Here is a 17105-nt window from a genome sequence, read left to right as displayed (position 1 = left end):
AAAAAAAAAATTAATTCTTTGCCATGAGAACAATTAAACAATGGAATAGGTTGCCCAGAGAAGTGGACTTACCCTCACTGGAAATATTTAAGTCTTAGCTTAGCTTGACAAGGACATGGACAGCCTAATCTAGAGTCTTGTTTTCAGTAGAAGGTGGACCAAATAATCTTCAGAGGTTCCTTCTAACCTAGGCTACTCTCTGATTCTGTACAGCAAATTATGCAGCTACTGTATTTTAAATTCGTAAAAAATTTTTATTTCAAATCACTTTATGCACAGTTGTTTTGCTTCAACTTTGCACTGTTACAACTCCACCAGTGTCAATGGATTTATATATGTGTGTATGCTGATGCAGCCTATTCTTCTGCATTTTTTCCAGTTTCTTTACTATGTAAAGTTGGCCAATATGCTAGTGTACTTTGCATATCTGCTAAATCCCAAATTCCTGAATTCTACACGAATAAAGCTGTTTGCTCCACACATGCAGAACACTATACCATGCAGAACCATGCCTCACTTCCACCCTGCCGGAATGGAGTCATGTACATCACTGCTAAAAAATACACCAACTAGTACTCTTTCTTAAAAAACTGTGCTGGGTTTATGTGGTGGGGTTTTGGTAGTGGGCAAGGGGCTACAGGGACAGGCCCTTGTAAGGAGCTGCTAGACCCGTCCGCAGCCCGTGGAGGACACCCCATGCCAAAGCGGGTGGCTGTACCAAAAGAAGTTTGTAGAGGACTGTTTCCCATGGGAAAGGACCCCACGCTGCTGGAGATTAACAGCGAAGCAGAGATGCATCTGCAGTCCAGGGAGAGCTCTATGCTGGAGCAGGTGGCTGAGCCCTAAGAATCTGTGATTCCATGGGAAAGCCCATGTTAGAGCAATCTGATGGGTAAGGATTACATCCTGCAGGAAGGATTCACATTGGAGAAGTCTGTGAAGAACTGTCTCCTGTGAGAAAGGACCCCACACTCACACAGAGGAAGAGCATGAGGAGTCCTCCCCCTGAGGATGAAGGAGCAGCAGAAACAGTGTGTGACAAACTGACCACAACCCCCATTCCTCATCCCCCTGCAGGGCTGGGGGGAGAAGGTAGAGGTGAGGAAAAGTTTTTACGATCTGGCTTTGTTTCTCACTATCCCCTCTGCATGTGATTAGTAATGAATTAAATTAATTTGTTCCCAAGCTGAGTCCATTTTGCCCATGGCCATGGTCAGTGCATGATCCCTCTCTGTTCTCATTTCGACCCTTGAGTCTTTTGTTGCATTTTTTCCTCTCCATCCCACCAGCAGGGTAGGAGTGAGCAAGCAGCTCCATGGTGCTTAGTTGCCGCCTGGGGCTAAACCACAAGAAAAATAAAAACAAAAAAACCCAGCCTTATCAGGAAAAAACAGATAGCACTGAAATCCGTTGCAAAACATTTAAGGATTTTTTTAAAGGAAATAAAGGGAAAATACTTTTATTTTGACATAACAAGCCACCTAAAATTGCTTTTGCTGAGGAAGTGGATTCACAAAGATCTTCAACTGCACTCAGGAAGCAATGTTTACTAATTTCCAAGTTTATCTAGAAAGAAAAGTATGCTGATGCCTAGAACCAGATAATAAATGTACCTTCTCAACTACTAGAATACAAGCTGCTTAACTCTGGTAGTGTTTCCCACTTTCTGTGGCACATTGTTTCAGAAACAACTGTCAAGTTCACTGCTGAGCTGACCAAGTGTTGGGGCCATTACGTTAAGAGTGCTCAGCAGAGGCTCAAAAAGCTTCTACTGTACAGCCTTTGATGAAGAAATACACTTAAAATGGAACTCTAGAGAAAAGCAGATGTACCAGGCAACTCTCAACCACTTTGATTTTGGATCAGCTAACACTTCTAAACATAACACCACTAACTTTTCAGCTTTATTAACAAGCTATGATTTCTGCTTTCTAGCCCATGATAAACAGACTGTCAGCTCCTCCACATCCAGACAATACAAAGCTTAAGAAAGGGTTTACTTCCCTTATTCTACTCCATACCTCTTAAGGAACTGACTTTTAAATATGCGTTTTTATGAAGATCTATTTCAAATCCTTATGAGGACTTCATGAAATCAAATCCACACAGACCAATTGTTCATTAAACCATGTTTACTACAAACAAGCTAGTCCTGTCCCTATGCTAAGGTGTCCTGGTTTTAGCTGGGACAGAGTTAGCTCTTCTTTTTAGCAGCTAGAAGAGCTGCGTGTTTTGGTTTTACTCAGAGGCTCGCTCTGAGAAGAATGCTGATAGCAAGCTGATGTTTGTGGTTGGACATGAAACTCCAAGGACTTTTCAGTGCGCTGGAGTGCAGAAGCTCGCCGGGACAAGGGGGGAGCACAGCTGGGACAAGGGGGACACGATTCCCCTTGTGATTTGTGGTGGAACTTAAGATTGAGGGCCAAACTGGCCAATTAGTATTCCATATCATGCAGCGTCATGCCCAGTATAACAGTGAGGGTCAGCCGGACAGAAGGGCTTTTGCGCTTTGGCTCTTTCGCCGCTTTTGCTCTTTTGCACTTCTGCGCTTTTGCCCTATTGCCTTTTTTCCCCCCTCTCTCTCCCAGTACTCCCACTCTCGGAGTACTCTCTCTGTCTCTCTGCCCCTCTCTATTTCGGGGCCTCGCGTTCGTCCAGGATTGCAGCTTCGGGACGAGACGGGCTTCGTATACGAGGGGGTGGTGAGCATCTACCCTGTGTATTAAATCATCTCTATTAAATTATTCTTATCTCAACCCACGGGTTTCTCGTTTCTCCTTTAATTCTCTCCCTCATTCCTGGGGGTGGGGGAGGGTGAGTGACCGGCTGTTTGGGGTTCGGTTGCTGGAGTGGCCTAACCCACAATATAAGGTCATAGTTTTCATCTATACCAAAGCTGATTACATTCTTCCCAAAACCATATTTGTAGCTGTAGTATAAAATCTGACCTTACAGCCTACCAAGAGGGCCCTCCATTATTAATTAGTATTTCCAAGCTAATCCCCAAATGCTTCGACGTGATGTAAAACCTCCAGACTAACTGCACCTCTGCATAAAAGCTTTACATTAGTTTACCACATTTGAGCACTGGATACACAACAAGTTACTTTTGGAGATTAGGATATGTTCATGTTAAGTGCTAATTTACAGCTATAGCTTCAAAACATCCCTATTGATTTACTGTTTTAAAAAAAAATCACTACTAAGAGTTGTACATACAACTGATTTCTTGGACTCAATTTCTAAATAGTCCCGAAGCATTTAATTAGCACTCTCTAAATTTATAACAGTTTATATTAAAAAGAAATAGTCATCAGGAACAAAACTCTTTGTCAACAGTTTTCAAAGAAAAATCAAAAAGCACCGCAGAAATAAGGTTACACCTTGTTTTAACCCACTCCCTCAGCTATCGACCAAATTTCTTCAGAGTAATTTTCTCTATTTTTTCCAATCCATGTAAGAATTTAGAAGTGATTTAGAACAGTTTCACACAAGTACAGACACTTGCTTGGAATGTCCTACTTTGCACCTGTGGCTCATACTAGAGGTATGTGTCTATGGTAAAGCCTGAAGAACTAAGCACACGATGGGGTGAAAGTATTTTAAAATTATGATAATAATTGTTTATTTTTTCCTGTTTTAATGACATTCGCCTACTTTTTTTTGTTTGAAAACTGCACTTGCTGCACTCAGTTAGCATCCATCCATAAGTAAAAGAGGGAAGTTTCATGATTCTGCTCCTGGTTCAAACCATGTTGCCATGGAAGCAGATGTTGAATTCATGAAAATAGGTCAACTGTTCAAAAAAAAAAAATCATTGTTTTAATACTTAAAAATTATTATTAAATGTTACTATTTTAATGCTTACCATTATTTACTATGAAATGCTTAATATTTTATTCTATTTAATTAGCATTTATTTTGCTGATACAATACGTATTCCCACCAAAAGTGCAGGCAGCAGTAGAGTTAGTATTGTTAATGAAAAAAAAATATTTTGCATAAATCTGTAGGGGCTGGGTACAGAATGCTTACAAGAACATGACACATAGTTCTTCATTATATCTGCACTGAATGATGTCAAAAGTTGCCACAATCATGTTTTCATCTGAAGAGTACAAGTATTACAATTAAAAAGCTCTAACATCTTTGTGGAAAAAAAATAAAGCAGGACATTGCTAATACTTATGCTTGGCTTTGGTAAGAACAGCTCTTTTTGTTTAGCTTTGCATTAAATACATACAAATATTCAACTGGAGTCTCAATTACTTAAATCTGATAAAAATATTTAATGACATTTAAGATTTAAGTAGGTTACTCCATCAATTGAACATGTGAAAGCATACATAGCCTACTAAAAGAAATTTCTCGTGTTCCTTAACATTTCCACACTGCCTGCCAAGCTGCTGTCAAAACAGCATAAACACACCGTAAAATTTTCATCTTCACCTGAAGCAACCACCAGAAAGCAAAATAACTCACCTGTATCATGTGTTTCTGAATCTCTACTAGGTGATCTAAAATGGTTTTCTATCAACAATCTAACACATCCAACAGAATTTTTTCCTACCTTGACACTGATGCACCAAGTTTGTCCTAGAGGTTTAATGTGATATATTCTGTTCATGAATTTTTCTTTACAACTGAAATGCAGTTTAATCATTACTAAATATAGTAAAGGTGCATGGGAATACTGGCAACTCATGAAATTCATGCTCCTCTCATAGCTTAGGGATCTGCCTGTAGCTGAAGTAATAATTACAGGAGAAAGACTCAGTGGTGCAGAAGTCCCACAAACTTAATCTTTCACAACACACTACTGAGCATCTTCCATGCACAGTTGCTTCTGCCCTGCTCCCTTTCGCCACTGAACTGGGTCAGAGAGCTTCTCCCAGATCAATTCCCTAATCTGATCCATCATGCACCAGATAAAAGAAAGTGCCAGTGTAACATAAGATGGGAATAAATACCCAGGAAGCAAAACCAAAAACAGTCCCATCTCTTTAAGCTGCCATAAATCCATACTGCTGCTGTTCATTGTCCCACAGCATCTAGTAATCCTCCTTTCTTTCTACCTTTCGTAATCAATGTTTTAGCCTGAAACATGTACAACGTAACTACAGACTTAAAAACATCATTTCTGTAACTGAGGACACATTTACCTGTCAACACAATGGAAACTGTCTCCAACAGAAGTGAAAATCATGTTTGCTGTGTTTATTTTCATATAGTATTTATAACAAAATTTATATATAAAATGTGTTTCACTTTAGAGAACTCTTTTGGACTCCAGAAGCTTCATAACTTGTGTTACAAAACCTTTCTGACTCTTTAAAAAAAAAAAAAACAAAAAAACAGCAAAACCAAACCAAACTGACATCTGTGAAGCTGTTAAATACTGTTCAACATACACTGAAACACTGTCCCTCAGAAGACTGCGAAGACTGCAAAAGTTTTAAATTTCACATTGAATCATTTTGGAACTGTTTATAACCAACACCATTCCAAAAATCACATGGCTTGTTATGTTGCAGAAAAGTACTAACAGACTCATATGTTGGGTTTTGTTTCTTTGTGTTTTCTCAGATAATAGTTTGTAATAACACAAAAACAGTAAAAAAAAAATTCAGACCAGCATACTTAAAAGCATTAAGCATACAGGATACTTGTGATTAAAACCATTTTTTAAATTTATCTTTTCTGACAAGTACATTATGGGTTGTTTTGGGTTTTTTTTACTGAAATGAACAATAAAAGAAAACGTGACTTTTCTTTAACCAAATGGTTGCCTTTTTTGTCCTCTGGTTCATGCAGCATTAGCCTCCATCAGTCCCTTCGTACAATGCAGTTAATTATAGATCAGTGGTCTTTGCCAAAATTGCTTCTTGGTATAAGGTAACATTTTTGCCTTTCCTCCCCTGAGTACTAATTCACCTTTTCTCTTCAAACTTTCTTCCCTTTGTTTTCTTAACCTCCCTTTCCTCAGCATTTATAGATTGTTAAAAAGGAATTCCAAGAGCTACCCAATTACCATGCTGCAAATACTGTCATCTAAATGATTGCATATAAGCAGAAATTAAATTTAGAGAGAAAAATATCGGTATTCTCCTACGGCTTACCATGAAACAGAAGTCTGTCTAGAAATCACGTAGCCAGCTTCACATTAAAACAGATAAGACGGGAATAAACACCCAGGAAGCAAAGGCAAAAATAGCCCTATCTCTTTAAACTGCCATAAATCCATCTTGCTTATATTTAGTCATACAGTTTTCATCATATCATAGAATGGGTTGGGTTGGAAGGGACCTCAAAGATCATCTAGTTCCAACCCCCCTGCCACGGGCAAGGAAACCCTCCACTACACCAGGTTGCCCAAAGCCTCATCCAACCTGGCCTTGAACACTTCCAGGGATGGGGCATCTACAGCTTCTCTGGGCAACCTGTTCCAGTACCTCACCACCCTCTGAGTCAAAAATTTCTTCCTTATATCTAATGAAAATCTGCCGTCTTTCAATTTAAAGCCCCTTGTCCAATCACTACATGCCCTTGTAAAAAGTCCCTCACCAGCTTTCCTGTAGGACCCCTTTAAGTACCAGAAAGCTGCAATAAGATCACCCCAGAGCCTTCTCTTCTCCAGGCTGAACAGCCCCAACTCTCGCAGCCTGTCTTCATAGCAGAGGTGCTCCAGCCCTCGGATCATCTTCGTGGCCCTCCTCTGGACCCTCTCCAGCAGCTCCATGTCCTTCTTGTGTTGGGGACTCCAGAGCTGAACGCAGTATTCCAGGTGGGGTCTCAGGAGAGCAGAGTAGAGGGGCAGAACCACCTCCCTTGAGCTGCTGGCCACACTTCTTTTGATGTAGCCCAGGACACGGTTGGCTTTCTGGGCTGCCAGCACACACTGCCGGCTCATGTTGAGCTTCTCATCCACCAGCACTCCCAAGTCCTTTTCCTCAGGGCTGCTCTCAATCCATTCTCTGCCCAGCCTGTACTTGTGCTTGGGATTGCCCCCACCCATGTGCAGGACCTTGCATATGATCTCTCTGGATACGTTCTTCAGTAATTAACTATGGCACTACATTTAAATTGTCAAGTTAGTTTCATATTAAAATACTTCACTGAGGTTAATGCCAACGTTCACACATACATAACAGAAGACTACATCAGGCTGTCTGTGGACTCAAACTTCAGTAAACCAGTTGACATAACTTATATTTAGAGTTAACTCTGCAAACTATAAGACTTGGAAAATAAAACTCAAAGAAAGCTCATAATTCATTGCATTACACTTAATACCTGTGGAAACAAGGAAGTATGTGCTCCTGCAGCACCTCTATAAGGGGATGCAATTTAACAACTACACACAGACACCCAGACTTTTTGCCACAAGAAAAGTAATCCAGTTCCTAAAAGCTAAAATACGATAATGATGAAAGTCAAGGCAATGCACTACAAGAAAGTTCCAAACGAAAGATAAATAAGGGAAAAGTCCTGCAATCTCAGTTATTATGTGAAATGCCTACTGTCATCCCTCCCTTGACTGAAAAGGAATGACACTCAAGTGTTTACCACATAGAACTAGGAAAAGATGAAACCCAAACGCTGTTACAATCACTAGTGTCTATAGTCATCATACCTACTTGTTTCAGTTAAGCCTTACAGGAAACATCCATAAAGATTATGTAGGAGGTCTTTGTAAGATATGCTGGCGTCACAAACCAAGCAGAAAAATAATCGGTTCACAAAAATGTGGTTATTTTGCTTCTTGAAATAGTACTATTAAATTCTTGAAATACACGAAGCAACAAACACACAGTATCTTGGGAATGTATAGAAAAGTATGGTATGGCAACAACATTCACAGTACATGAAAATACACAAAAGAAATCAAAAAGCAAGATGCTGAAACACTTCTTTGATAGGAAAATCTTAATTTCCTTTTAAGGAAATTAAGGAGGTGAAGTCTAATTCCAGGTATAATTTGCACTGCTGTTTGTGTTATTTGCTACTAAAACACATGCACTGTTTGAAGGCAGACTTACCTCTACCAATGCCACAGTCAGAACAAGGTCCATTTTTGAGTCTGGGAAAAGGGCATTCACTTGTGGAGACATTCCAATCAGTATGCAATTAGTAACAACTGATATTACACTCATAGTTTCAAAAGCCAACTGAAATAAAAAACAAATATAGTTATGACCATTATCTCTAATTTACCAGTCTGCTAATTTCTCTGGACAATACCTCTCTCTCCATTAAATCCTCACAAGAAGCATTATTTTAACTTTTTATTTTCGTCTTTTGAATTCTATGACATAAGACCTTTTTGACAATATAATGGTTACTTATTCCAAGGTCCTCTCTGTAACGAGGAAGACTGACAATGAATTGCAGCAATTCTTACAATGAATTAGCAGAAGTAACTTTTCGTTGACAACAAGCTGGTGACTCAGCCTACCTGATAAAATAACTCCAGTATTTCTTCAACAGAAATCTTTCAGTCAATGCTCTAACTTCCCACATGAAACAGATAACTAAATTTTTTAAGCCATTATTTTTAATTCACAAAGCAAATGCATTTCTACTATTGAAAACCTACACTACAAAAAAAAACCCCCAACGTGATTGTACCATTAGTGTTATAGTTTTCCAGCCTACTCCTTTGATTGACACAAACTATTCCAGCAAAACCAAATGCCATTAGTATACCTGCAGCTACGCTTGGGACTTACGATCACAGCCTCATTTATCCAGCGGTCGCACCACTGGTCCACACAGCTATGCCATCAAGACGTTGACACCGCAGATGCGGACTGATGAAATGCATCCAATGTTAAAATGCAACCAGATTATAAATTACACAGTTTAATGACCTAATGTTAAAAGATTTCTCTTGTAAGTCCACATCATGCATGTGCCTTATGAACATTGCTCAGAATATTTGGTTTGCATGTTTTTACAGTGCGTCTCATTTGTTTCTGGATTTCATTTCTCATCTCCCATTTGTTTCACTCAGTACCAACATTTACAACCCCTCCAAATACGTACCATCAGAAAAGTTGTTAAACGAAACGAAAATACGGATCATCCCCTAGAAATTTTCTCCAACCTACTTCAGTGGCTCTTTATCAGGCCACTGCTATTACAGAACGCTAAAATCTCTGGAAGTGACTTAATAGCCTTCTTTCTTTTCAGAAAAAACTCTGGTTTTGGAGGAGTTTTACAGAGTTATTTTTAGACAGAATCAGTTCACTGACGCAGTGTACTCGGCAGGCTCCAAATGAGCTGGTGCTAGCATGACTGCATGGGCAAATAACTGAGGACAGAAAATCCTTAATCCAGTACTACTAGCATGAAATTGTCTAGATAGACTACAATGTTCAGGCTGCGCAGAAATGTCCAGCTCCCGCTCACAGATCCAGGTTATTTTAAAATTAGTCAGCCTGAGTACCAGTAATCACAAGGGCACACAGCCAAGCATGGCTTAGGAATCCAAGTACTTCGAGCTTTTTTGAAACCCTTACTGAGCTCCACACTTCTGAGTTTGGATCAGATGTCACCATTTCTAAAATATGTTGGCTGTAAAGAGTACCAGGCAGCATCTGGCAGCTTTGCTTTATTGCAGTTGCAACAGGAGTACGTACGATACATACAAAGATTAAAGGAAGGATTTGTTTTCTTTTCAAAGGCAACTGAAAGACATGTGGTTTAAAATCCCGCAAAAAATCTGTTGAATATACAGTTTGATAGATACTATCCTAAGGCATTGAAGAGAATAAAGTACCTACCAAACTTGAAAGTGGCTGATGGGTCAAAGACACAGCTTAAATACATTTGTTGAAACTTCTTTTAAAACAAACAAATAGAGAAAGACACAGAAATTACCTGCCAAACACCAATATTTGCTGTGGGTTCTGCAAATGGACGCTTGTAAACTCTACACATCTTTAAAGCATCAGAATATATCTCTGTGATGTTGTTTAACACTGCAAAGACAGCTGCCAGTGGATAAACACATGAGAAAAGACTCACATAGCCGAACTGTAAGAACAACTCTAGGTAATCATCAAAAGTACCCTGAAAACAGAGGAGAAATAAAAACAAATTAAACTCACAAAAAAAAAATACATAGAGAAATACAGAATTAACAAGGCAGTTGTAAATACGCTTCCTCATCCCAAATCAGCTCTTTGGGAATGACTGATGACAGAAAACAACAACAGAAAAACCTTACCTAGTTAATCTCAAATTATTCAATTACTCAAAACTTCTTAACAAGGGGAGATCAAGGTTTTTCCTTTTGTCTAAATGCATTTTCTACAACAGTGAGACTTCTTATCCTTATTACATGAAGCAATTGTATAAACACATTCATCCCATTCAAGTTCCTGACTATCTTGGTGAAACAGTTACAGAAGGAACAGTGAAAACAGAACCATGCATTCAAACTGGCAGAGTATTCTCCTAAGAGCACTGTGACAAGAAAAGTCCTAGTATTTTAGACTGCCCATGAAAGATCTAACCAGGAAGGTAGGTTCATACATAGGCAACTCTCTTCTGGGTAAATCAGAACTAGCAGACCACTTGGAGGCTGAAATGACAGAATGCAGCACTGATGAGGACATCTGAAAGGAACAATCAGTGCAAACAAAAAGCCCTATTTTGGCAAATCAGCAACACTTCTATCACCTGATCTTTAAACCAAGAATGTGGTTACTGAAATGCTGATGAAGTACTCACATGTAGGTTATCATATATATTTGCATACTAGTTTTGCAGTATTAATAACAATTTTTTATGATTGCAGCAATTATTTATGAAAGTGAAGAACCAAGCCAATAATTTTTAAAGAAAAATAAAGGATGGTGAAATACCACAAACAAGTTCAACTGGGATCTAGCTATCTTGTATTTGCTCAGACCCACATATTGTCTCCTCTCTCAAAAATGAAATAACAAAGACTTGACAGTAACTGAGATTATCGCAGGAACCACATAAAATTGTTTTGGGCTTCATGCATCAAACACATGGTTCTCAACCTTTTTCTTTTTGCTGATTATAGCTGTAAACCGACTGCCCTCTCCAGCACCTAGTGCTTTTTTTTCCTAGCAAACAGAGAGAGGCAATAGGAGCCTGCAAGCTCAGAAATCAACACAGGGTGGTCGTTGGTGCATTTTTCACTTGAGCTCATTTTCAAGTGGAACAGTATAACTGGTTCTGACAAACCGATCTGCAGACCAGACTATGAGGAGCTACCACACTTTTAAAACCATTGAGATTTTTCCACAGTAATGTTTTGTACGAACTCTGAATTTTAGTAAGGTCTTCCTTAGGGGCGTTTGCGCAGGATTGCTCATTGGAGTGGCCGTCACGTATTTGTCCCTACTATCACTTTCTCAGACAACTGCTGCAGGCAGGGAGTGATGTTTCCCTTCATGCTACTCCTTCTGGTAACTGCACAGTATAACCACTTCTTCCTCACACCTTTCTTCTTGTTTCCTTGCCCAGTACCTACTGATTTTTAAAACAGCAGAATATGAAAAGAAAAGGAGTATTTATTTTTCTCCTACTCAATTTATGACACTTTGTGCAGGAAAACAAGAGTCTGATACGATGTTAACGAAATTTCAAAGTGTGTCATTGTCAGCCACAATAGCAGCACATGAACTACGGCATCAAGGAAAGAATTAATAAAGAAATTGAGGGAGAAAATGAACTAGAGGAGAGAAGAAGAAATTATTTAAAAAAAATATTGCGGGATGTTTTTACATCCTAAATGAGGTTAAACACTGGGGATTTGAAAAGTGAGAAAGAGGACAAAAAAAAGATAATTAAATGTTTAAGAGTAAGTGAAGGAAGGAAAACAAAAGAGAAAAGCCTGAAACACAAAATTCTGCCAAGACTCCTGCTAAACTCCTCAGTTACTAAACATAGTCAAATGCCTCCCCCTTGTGACAGATTTAATTTTAGAAATACTCCTGCCTGCTGACACCTCACTGCTTGCAAACAAATCAGCGGTCTAGTATCATGTATTCGTAAGCACAGCACAATTAAAATCTTTAGATTGAAAATAAAGTTAAGGCTTTGAGTATATAGTACCCTGAACTGAAACTAAAGCTAGCAGTGGACGCCTCCAAAGCAAATCGTAACTCTACAATTGACCTGTTGGGTCCCTGTGGAAAGTTATTCAGGGTGGAAGAGTACAACAGGTGCAGATACATTTGATCCAGCTCTGCACAAGAAGCACTGGGCAACGTGACTCAAAGACAGCACACTGCTTTGTCTGCGCCAGCTGAGAATCAGAAGCCAGCTCAGCCCTGAGAGGCAGAGCTTACTTGGTTGGGCATATCAACGCCTGATGCCGACACACAGCTTTTGGAGCTGTGCTGGCCTATTTTCAGGCACAGTGCTGGACTATGCTGATTTACCAGTTCAGATGCTAACTCAGGGATTTCTGCTGGGTGCTCCATTGTAAGATAGACATGCTCTCTAAATCTACCTCACTCCATACAAAATGTGGGGAAACACCAACCTTCCCACAGAGGAACACAGGTTATTGACATTTGTACAGTTTTTCAATTGCAAATGTAGTATTTCTTTTCCTCTTCCCATTTCACAGAACTTTATGCAGGAACAGAGGAATCTGATACGGTATTATCAAATTTCAAACTGCTCTTCTCTACCTTTTACATAAAGGGTACACTATCTACATACAACTCCTAGTCTGTAAAAGTATAAATCATAAAGTATTAAGACTTTTGTGACTATGCTTACAGCATCTGATCAAGCAAGCTGTCAGTCAGTCTGTAAGGCCTTAACGTACACACTGACATCTACTTTGTCAATTCCTTTAGAACTGCAAGTAATTAATTGTACAAAGTCTGTTAAATACATAAAAAAATTGTACTGTGTAGGAGGTGGTCAGGAACAGAACTAGGAAGACAATGAATGCCAAAGCTGTAGTTTCAAGAAGCAAGAGCTTTCAGCAGTAGTATTTGTTTGAAGAGTTGGTCTCTTCTGCCTTCTCAATTTCTGGCCCCACCCAGACATGAGCACACTCTCTCAAGCTACAGTTCAATTGACAGTTTAAACTGGTATCACTGCAAAAACAAACTATGCCAGAAACAGCCTCCCCCTTCCCTATACCAGGCTACTCATCGTCGTAGCCTTCAGACTACCCTGTGTAGTGTATAAACAACACTACCAGCAAAATTGATGAAGCTGGAAATAGGCTGCCTGGCCAGACAGCCAGAAATATTTTAGATTCCACTAGCTGACGTCTCTGTCCACAGTCCAGAAAACTTTTAACTTTTTTACAGTAGTAAAACGTACAAAATAGGTGCCCATTTCTTTCTCCAAGTTGACTTGTTCAACTAATGACAGGTCCGTATCTGTTTTCAGAGAACACATGCGTTTCTTCATCCTCTTCTTATGTCTCTTTTGGAGCCAGTAAGGAAGCAAGGATTCTGCAAACTGATTAAGGATCTGCGAAGTTATCAGCAAAGTGGCCAAGCTCTTAAGTTTTTGAAAAAAAAAAAGAAAAGAAAAAAATTAATAGAACTGTGATAAACCTATGATCATTTCCAATTTTGTATGTTCTAGTAACACTGTAAGTTGTGATACTACAACAAAACAAGGCCAGCCTAACAAAACTAACAATAGCATATGAAAGCATAGGTGGTCTAGTTCTCATGCATTGCTATGTGCTGAAAACGACAAAATAGGAGTTAGATGTCTAAATATTTTGTGGATCTGGATGTATCTTGGAGACAGTACACAAAGGCCAATGAAGGGTAAAGATACACACTTAACATACATCAATGCCAATCACAGAGCTAAACGAGGAACTTCTTTCTTTGCTCTTGCATTTTACCTTAAAGTATAGGAAATGTCAAGTGTTTTGCTACAGATCTCTTTAGATGAACAGAGATCTTGAGTTGAAGTTCTTGTTGTTTTGTTCATTACATTTAGAGCAAAAATATTTTCCTTATACTTGATTTTCATCCATTTGAGTGTGAAAGATGTTAACAACAAAAAGCTGATTTAAAATACCAACTACAAATTACTTTTCCTTTTATTTATTCTCAGCTCCTCATTGTAGTCAAAAACTTAATCATGCTCCTATCCTCAAGAGTCTCTCACTAGGAACACTACAGCGAAAACAATTTTCTAACATAAAGGGAAAGGAGGAAGAAATGAAAATTTTCCAATCTCTATCTGTGTGAAGGAATAATCAATTTATTTGAAAACAGTTCCTCGTTTATATGAAGAGAAAGAACTGTTGAACTCTGCAATTGTGCTAGAGGAACTGAAATATGGAAACTGGATTTCTAAGAAAATATATATGAAATATATTCATTGTTCAGCTAATATTTTAGAAAAACAATTAAAAACTAAAGTCCTGTTTCAATCAATCCTTTATTTTCCTAGATTCGTAACCATTGTTAAGTTGTTCTTGGAACTCACCTGCCTCAAAAGCTTCATATCAAAGAGGACAAAGGCAATGTAGAAGAGAGATGCAAAACAATTTAAGAAGTTGAACTGCAAATAAAAATATTGGTTATTAGTACTCAAGCAAAAGTTCAAATGCAGAATATCATCTAACTTAGCAATTACCTTGACTAAATAGCTTCTATGCAGGCAAACTGTCCACTCAAATTTCTTTACGATTTTTAAAAAATTAGGTCAGAAAAATCTCATTTTCAATATTGTTCTTAGACAGATTTTCATTTGACAGGCCTACTGCTTTCCTAAAGCACAGCATACAAAGAGAACTACAATTCAATTATGAAACGCGGACATTAAAAACATGTTGCCTTCTACTTAACTTTCATCATTTGGCAGTTTCTCCACAGGCAACACAAAAAAAAGGGATGTATTGATCTTAACTTAGGGTAGTGATTTTTTTTTTTTTTTTTCCAAATAAATATTTTATCAAAATACGTGTGTTGGATGACGTATGTCTCAATATGTACAACTGTTTCTTGGTATACATTAGTTGAGCTTTAAGTTTAATCACCTGGTCATAAATCCAAGAGAAATATTCCCTACTTCTCAAATGAGACATAATCACAGCACTGTACCTGAAAAAATCACAATCAAGCTCTGAAGTTTCCTACTTGTTATCAGTGCTGGAGCTCCTTTTTTGGAGCTCACAGACAACAGATAATATTGGGAGTGCATGTGGTGAAAGTGAAAACTGAGGAGACTTACGTTTGGCATTTCATAATTTTAAAAATTATTTTATATAAATTTCCTATGGGGAAAAAAGGTGGTACTATTTTTTGAGGATGGCAGAGACAAAGCTATAAATAACATGTAAAAGAGTTTTAGCTCTAGAGCTTAACAGTAACAGAAGGATAACAAGCAGATGAAAAAACAAACAAACAAAAAAAAACCAAAACCAAAACCAACCAAAAAGCATGCTGAGGGTGGGAAAAAAAAAAGGCGGGGGGAACTCTGGAAAAGAAATAAACAATCTTTTCAAAAAGGAAACAAGAATATTAAGTCTCAAAATCAGTCAATATTTACAACTGCTTTTACTGAACATCTTATATGGGAATTCAAGATTTACAGTACAGTTCCTTAGAATCAATGTTGCATCTGGATATACACCTAAAAGAGCAATCAAACATATATATATACACACATATACAAGAGCTACTTGTTTAGAGCCACAAAGTAAATAATACTATGAATTGCACAGGAGCAGACTGATGGACATGTATCTCCAGCCTCCTTGGACTGGTTGTCTCAATGTTTGTACAGGTGGAAGTTAATATGTGAACTTTTTTAAATACGGTTTAAAGTCTTGCAAAAAGTGAACGGAATCGTTGCCAGCTGAAGACAGAACCACATCAATTAACAGAAAAACATAGGTATATAGAATCCTAATGAAAGAATAAATCAATACAAATAAACTCCCAACTCTCCACTATAAAAAATACCTAAAACAGTTTAGCGGTTACTGCAACCACAGCAGAAATCCTGTTTACTCTGATATATTTGGCTAGTATTTGGCTTTGAACAAAACCATAGGTCAGTGAGACAATGCTAGGAAAGCACTAATAAAACACCTGACAAGTTCTCTTTTTAAATAATCTTAAAAGCTGTTTATACTACACACTTACCACTAACACCTTCAGAATTAAATGATTCTGATATGAAGATTCCAGCCTGTGATTTTCTAAAATATCAACAAAATTATTGATTAGTAAAGAGCAAAAGCAGTTATCATATACTAGACATTGGTATACAAAGAGTAAACAGACATTGTTCCTCTACCTAAAAATAACTAACGGTTTACGGGGAATAGTTCCTCCAATGCTTTACGGCAAAAAGAATTTATACTGTATCAGTACCTTATTTGATTTATGAACCTAATCTGATGCACAATATTGACATACATGTTTTGGCTACAACTCCAGTACTTTTTTTTCTACTGCAAAGGTTTTTCCTTCTATATCTTTATCTCTCAGAAGAGCTGTTTTATGACAGAAAAACTATCCATCATTCTTAACATTTAACAAAACATGCCTTGTTATTGATTTTTCTTTGGCTGAAAACAAATGCAAAACTAATACGAATACATTATGAGAAATAACAATACCAGATTTGACTCAAAACCAGTAAATGCTCACAGAAATATTCCCATCCATCTCCAAGGAATTTAGATCAGACCCTAAGCCCTAAAGCAAGACTAGATTACATAAAGTTCAACAGATGCATTACTCATTCTAAAATTAACATTTTTCAGTTCACTCAGGATAAACTGTCAGAAGCTGATGTTTGAGGAAGGCTGGTTACTAGAGGGAAGGAAAGGGAAGTGGATGGCAGATTTCTCATTTCTTTTTGCTATTTTGTCAGATTGTACCTTTAAAGTCCTGGCTAAGCAGTAACTGAGAAGGCAGCATGCTAGCATAAGCTGTGTCAACAAGGCTGAAAGGAGAGACCATCACCTACGGACCTTGCTCAGGACAAAACAGCAGAGTTCTGTTCTGACAGGGGCGTGAAGTAGGTCCTGACATGCAAGAGGCACTCAAGTGACCAAATGCAATTTTTACTTTCAGCTTTAACTAAATGATCAGTTCTCGTGATAAACAGATGCA

At 38.1% G+C, this 17105-nt stretch overlaps 1 protein-coding gene across 1 annotated transcript in view; it reads right to left on the bottom strand.

Annotated features, from left to right (window-relative positions):
• Positions 1-17105, bottom strand: part of ANO10 (anoctamin 10) — a 110100-nt gene that overhangs the window by 80001 nt on the left and 12994 nt on the right. Inside the window, exons 7-11 of the mRNA XM_086615157.1 lie at positions 16128-16183; positions 14464-14538; positions 13330-13512; positions 9883-10074; positions 8040-8168 (exon numbers count right to left, since the gene is read on the bottom strand). Coding sequence (XP_086471283.1) covers positions 8040-8168; positions 9883-10074; positions 13330-13512; positions 14464-14538; positions 16128-16183 — 635 coding nt within the window. The remainder of the gene's footprint in view (positions 1-8039; positions 8169-9882; positions 10075-13329; positions 13513-14463; positions 14539-16127; positions 16184-17105) is intronic.

Source organism: Tauraco erythrolophus, chromosome 7, assembly GCF_009769465.1.
Source record: "Tauraco erythrolophus isolate bTauEry1 chromosome 7, bTauEry1.pri, whole genome shotgun sequence".
NCBI lineage: Eukaryota > Metazoa > Chordata > Aves > Musophagiformes > Musophagidae > Tauraco > Tauraco erythrolophus.
This window is presented reverse-complemented; position numbering and strand designations above follow the sequence as displayed.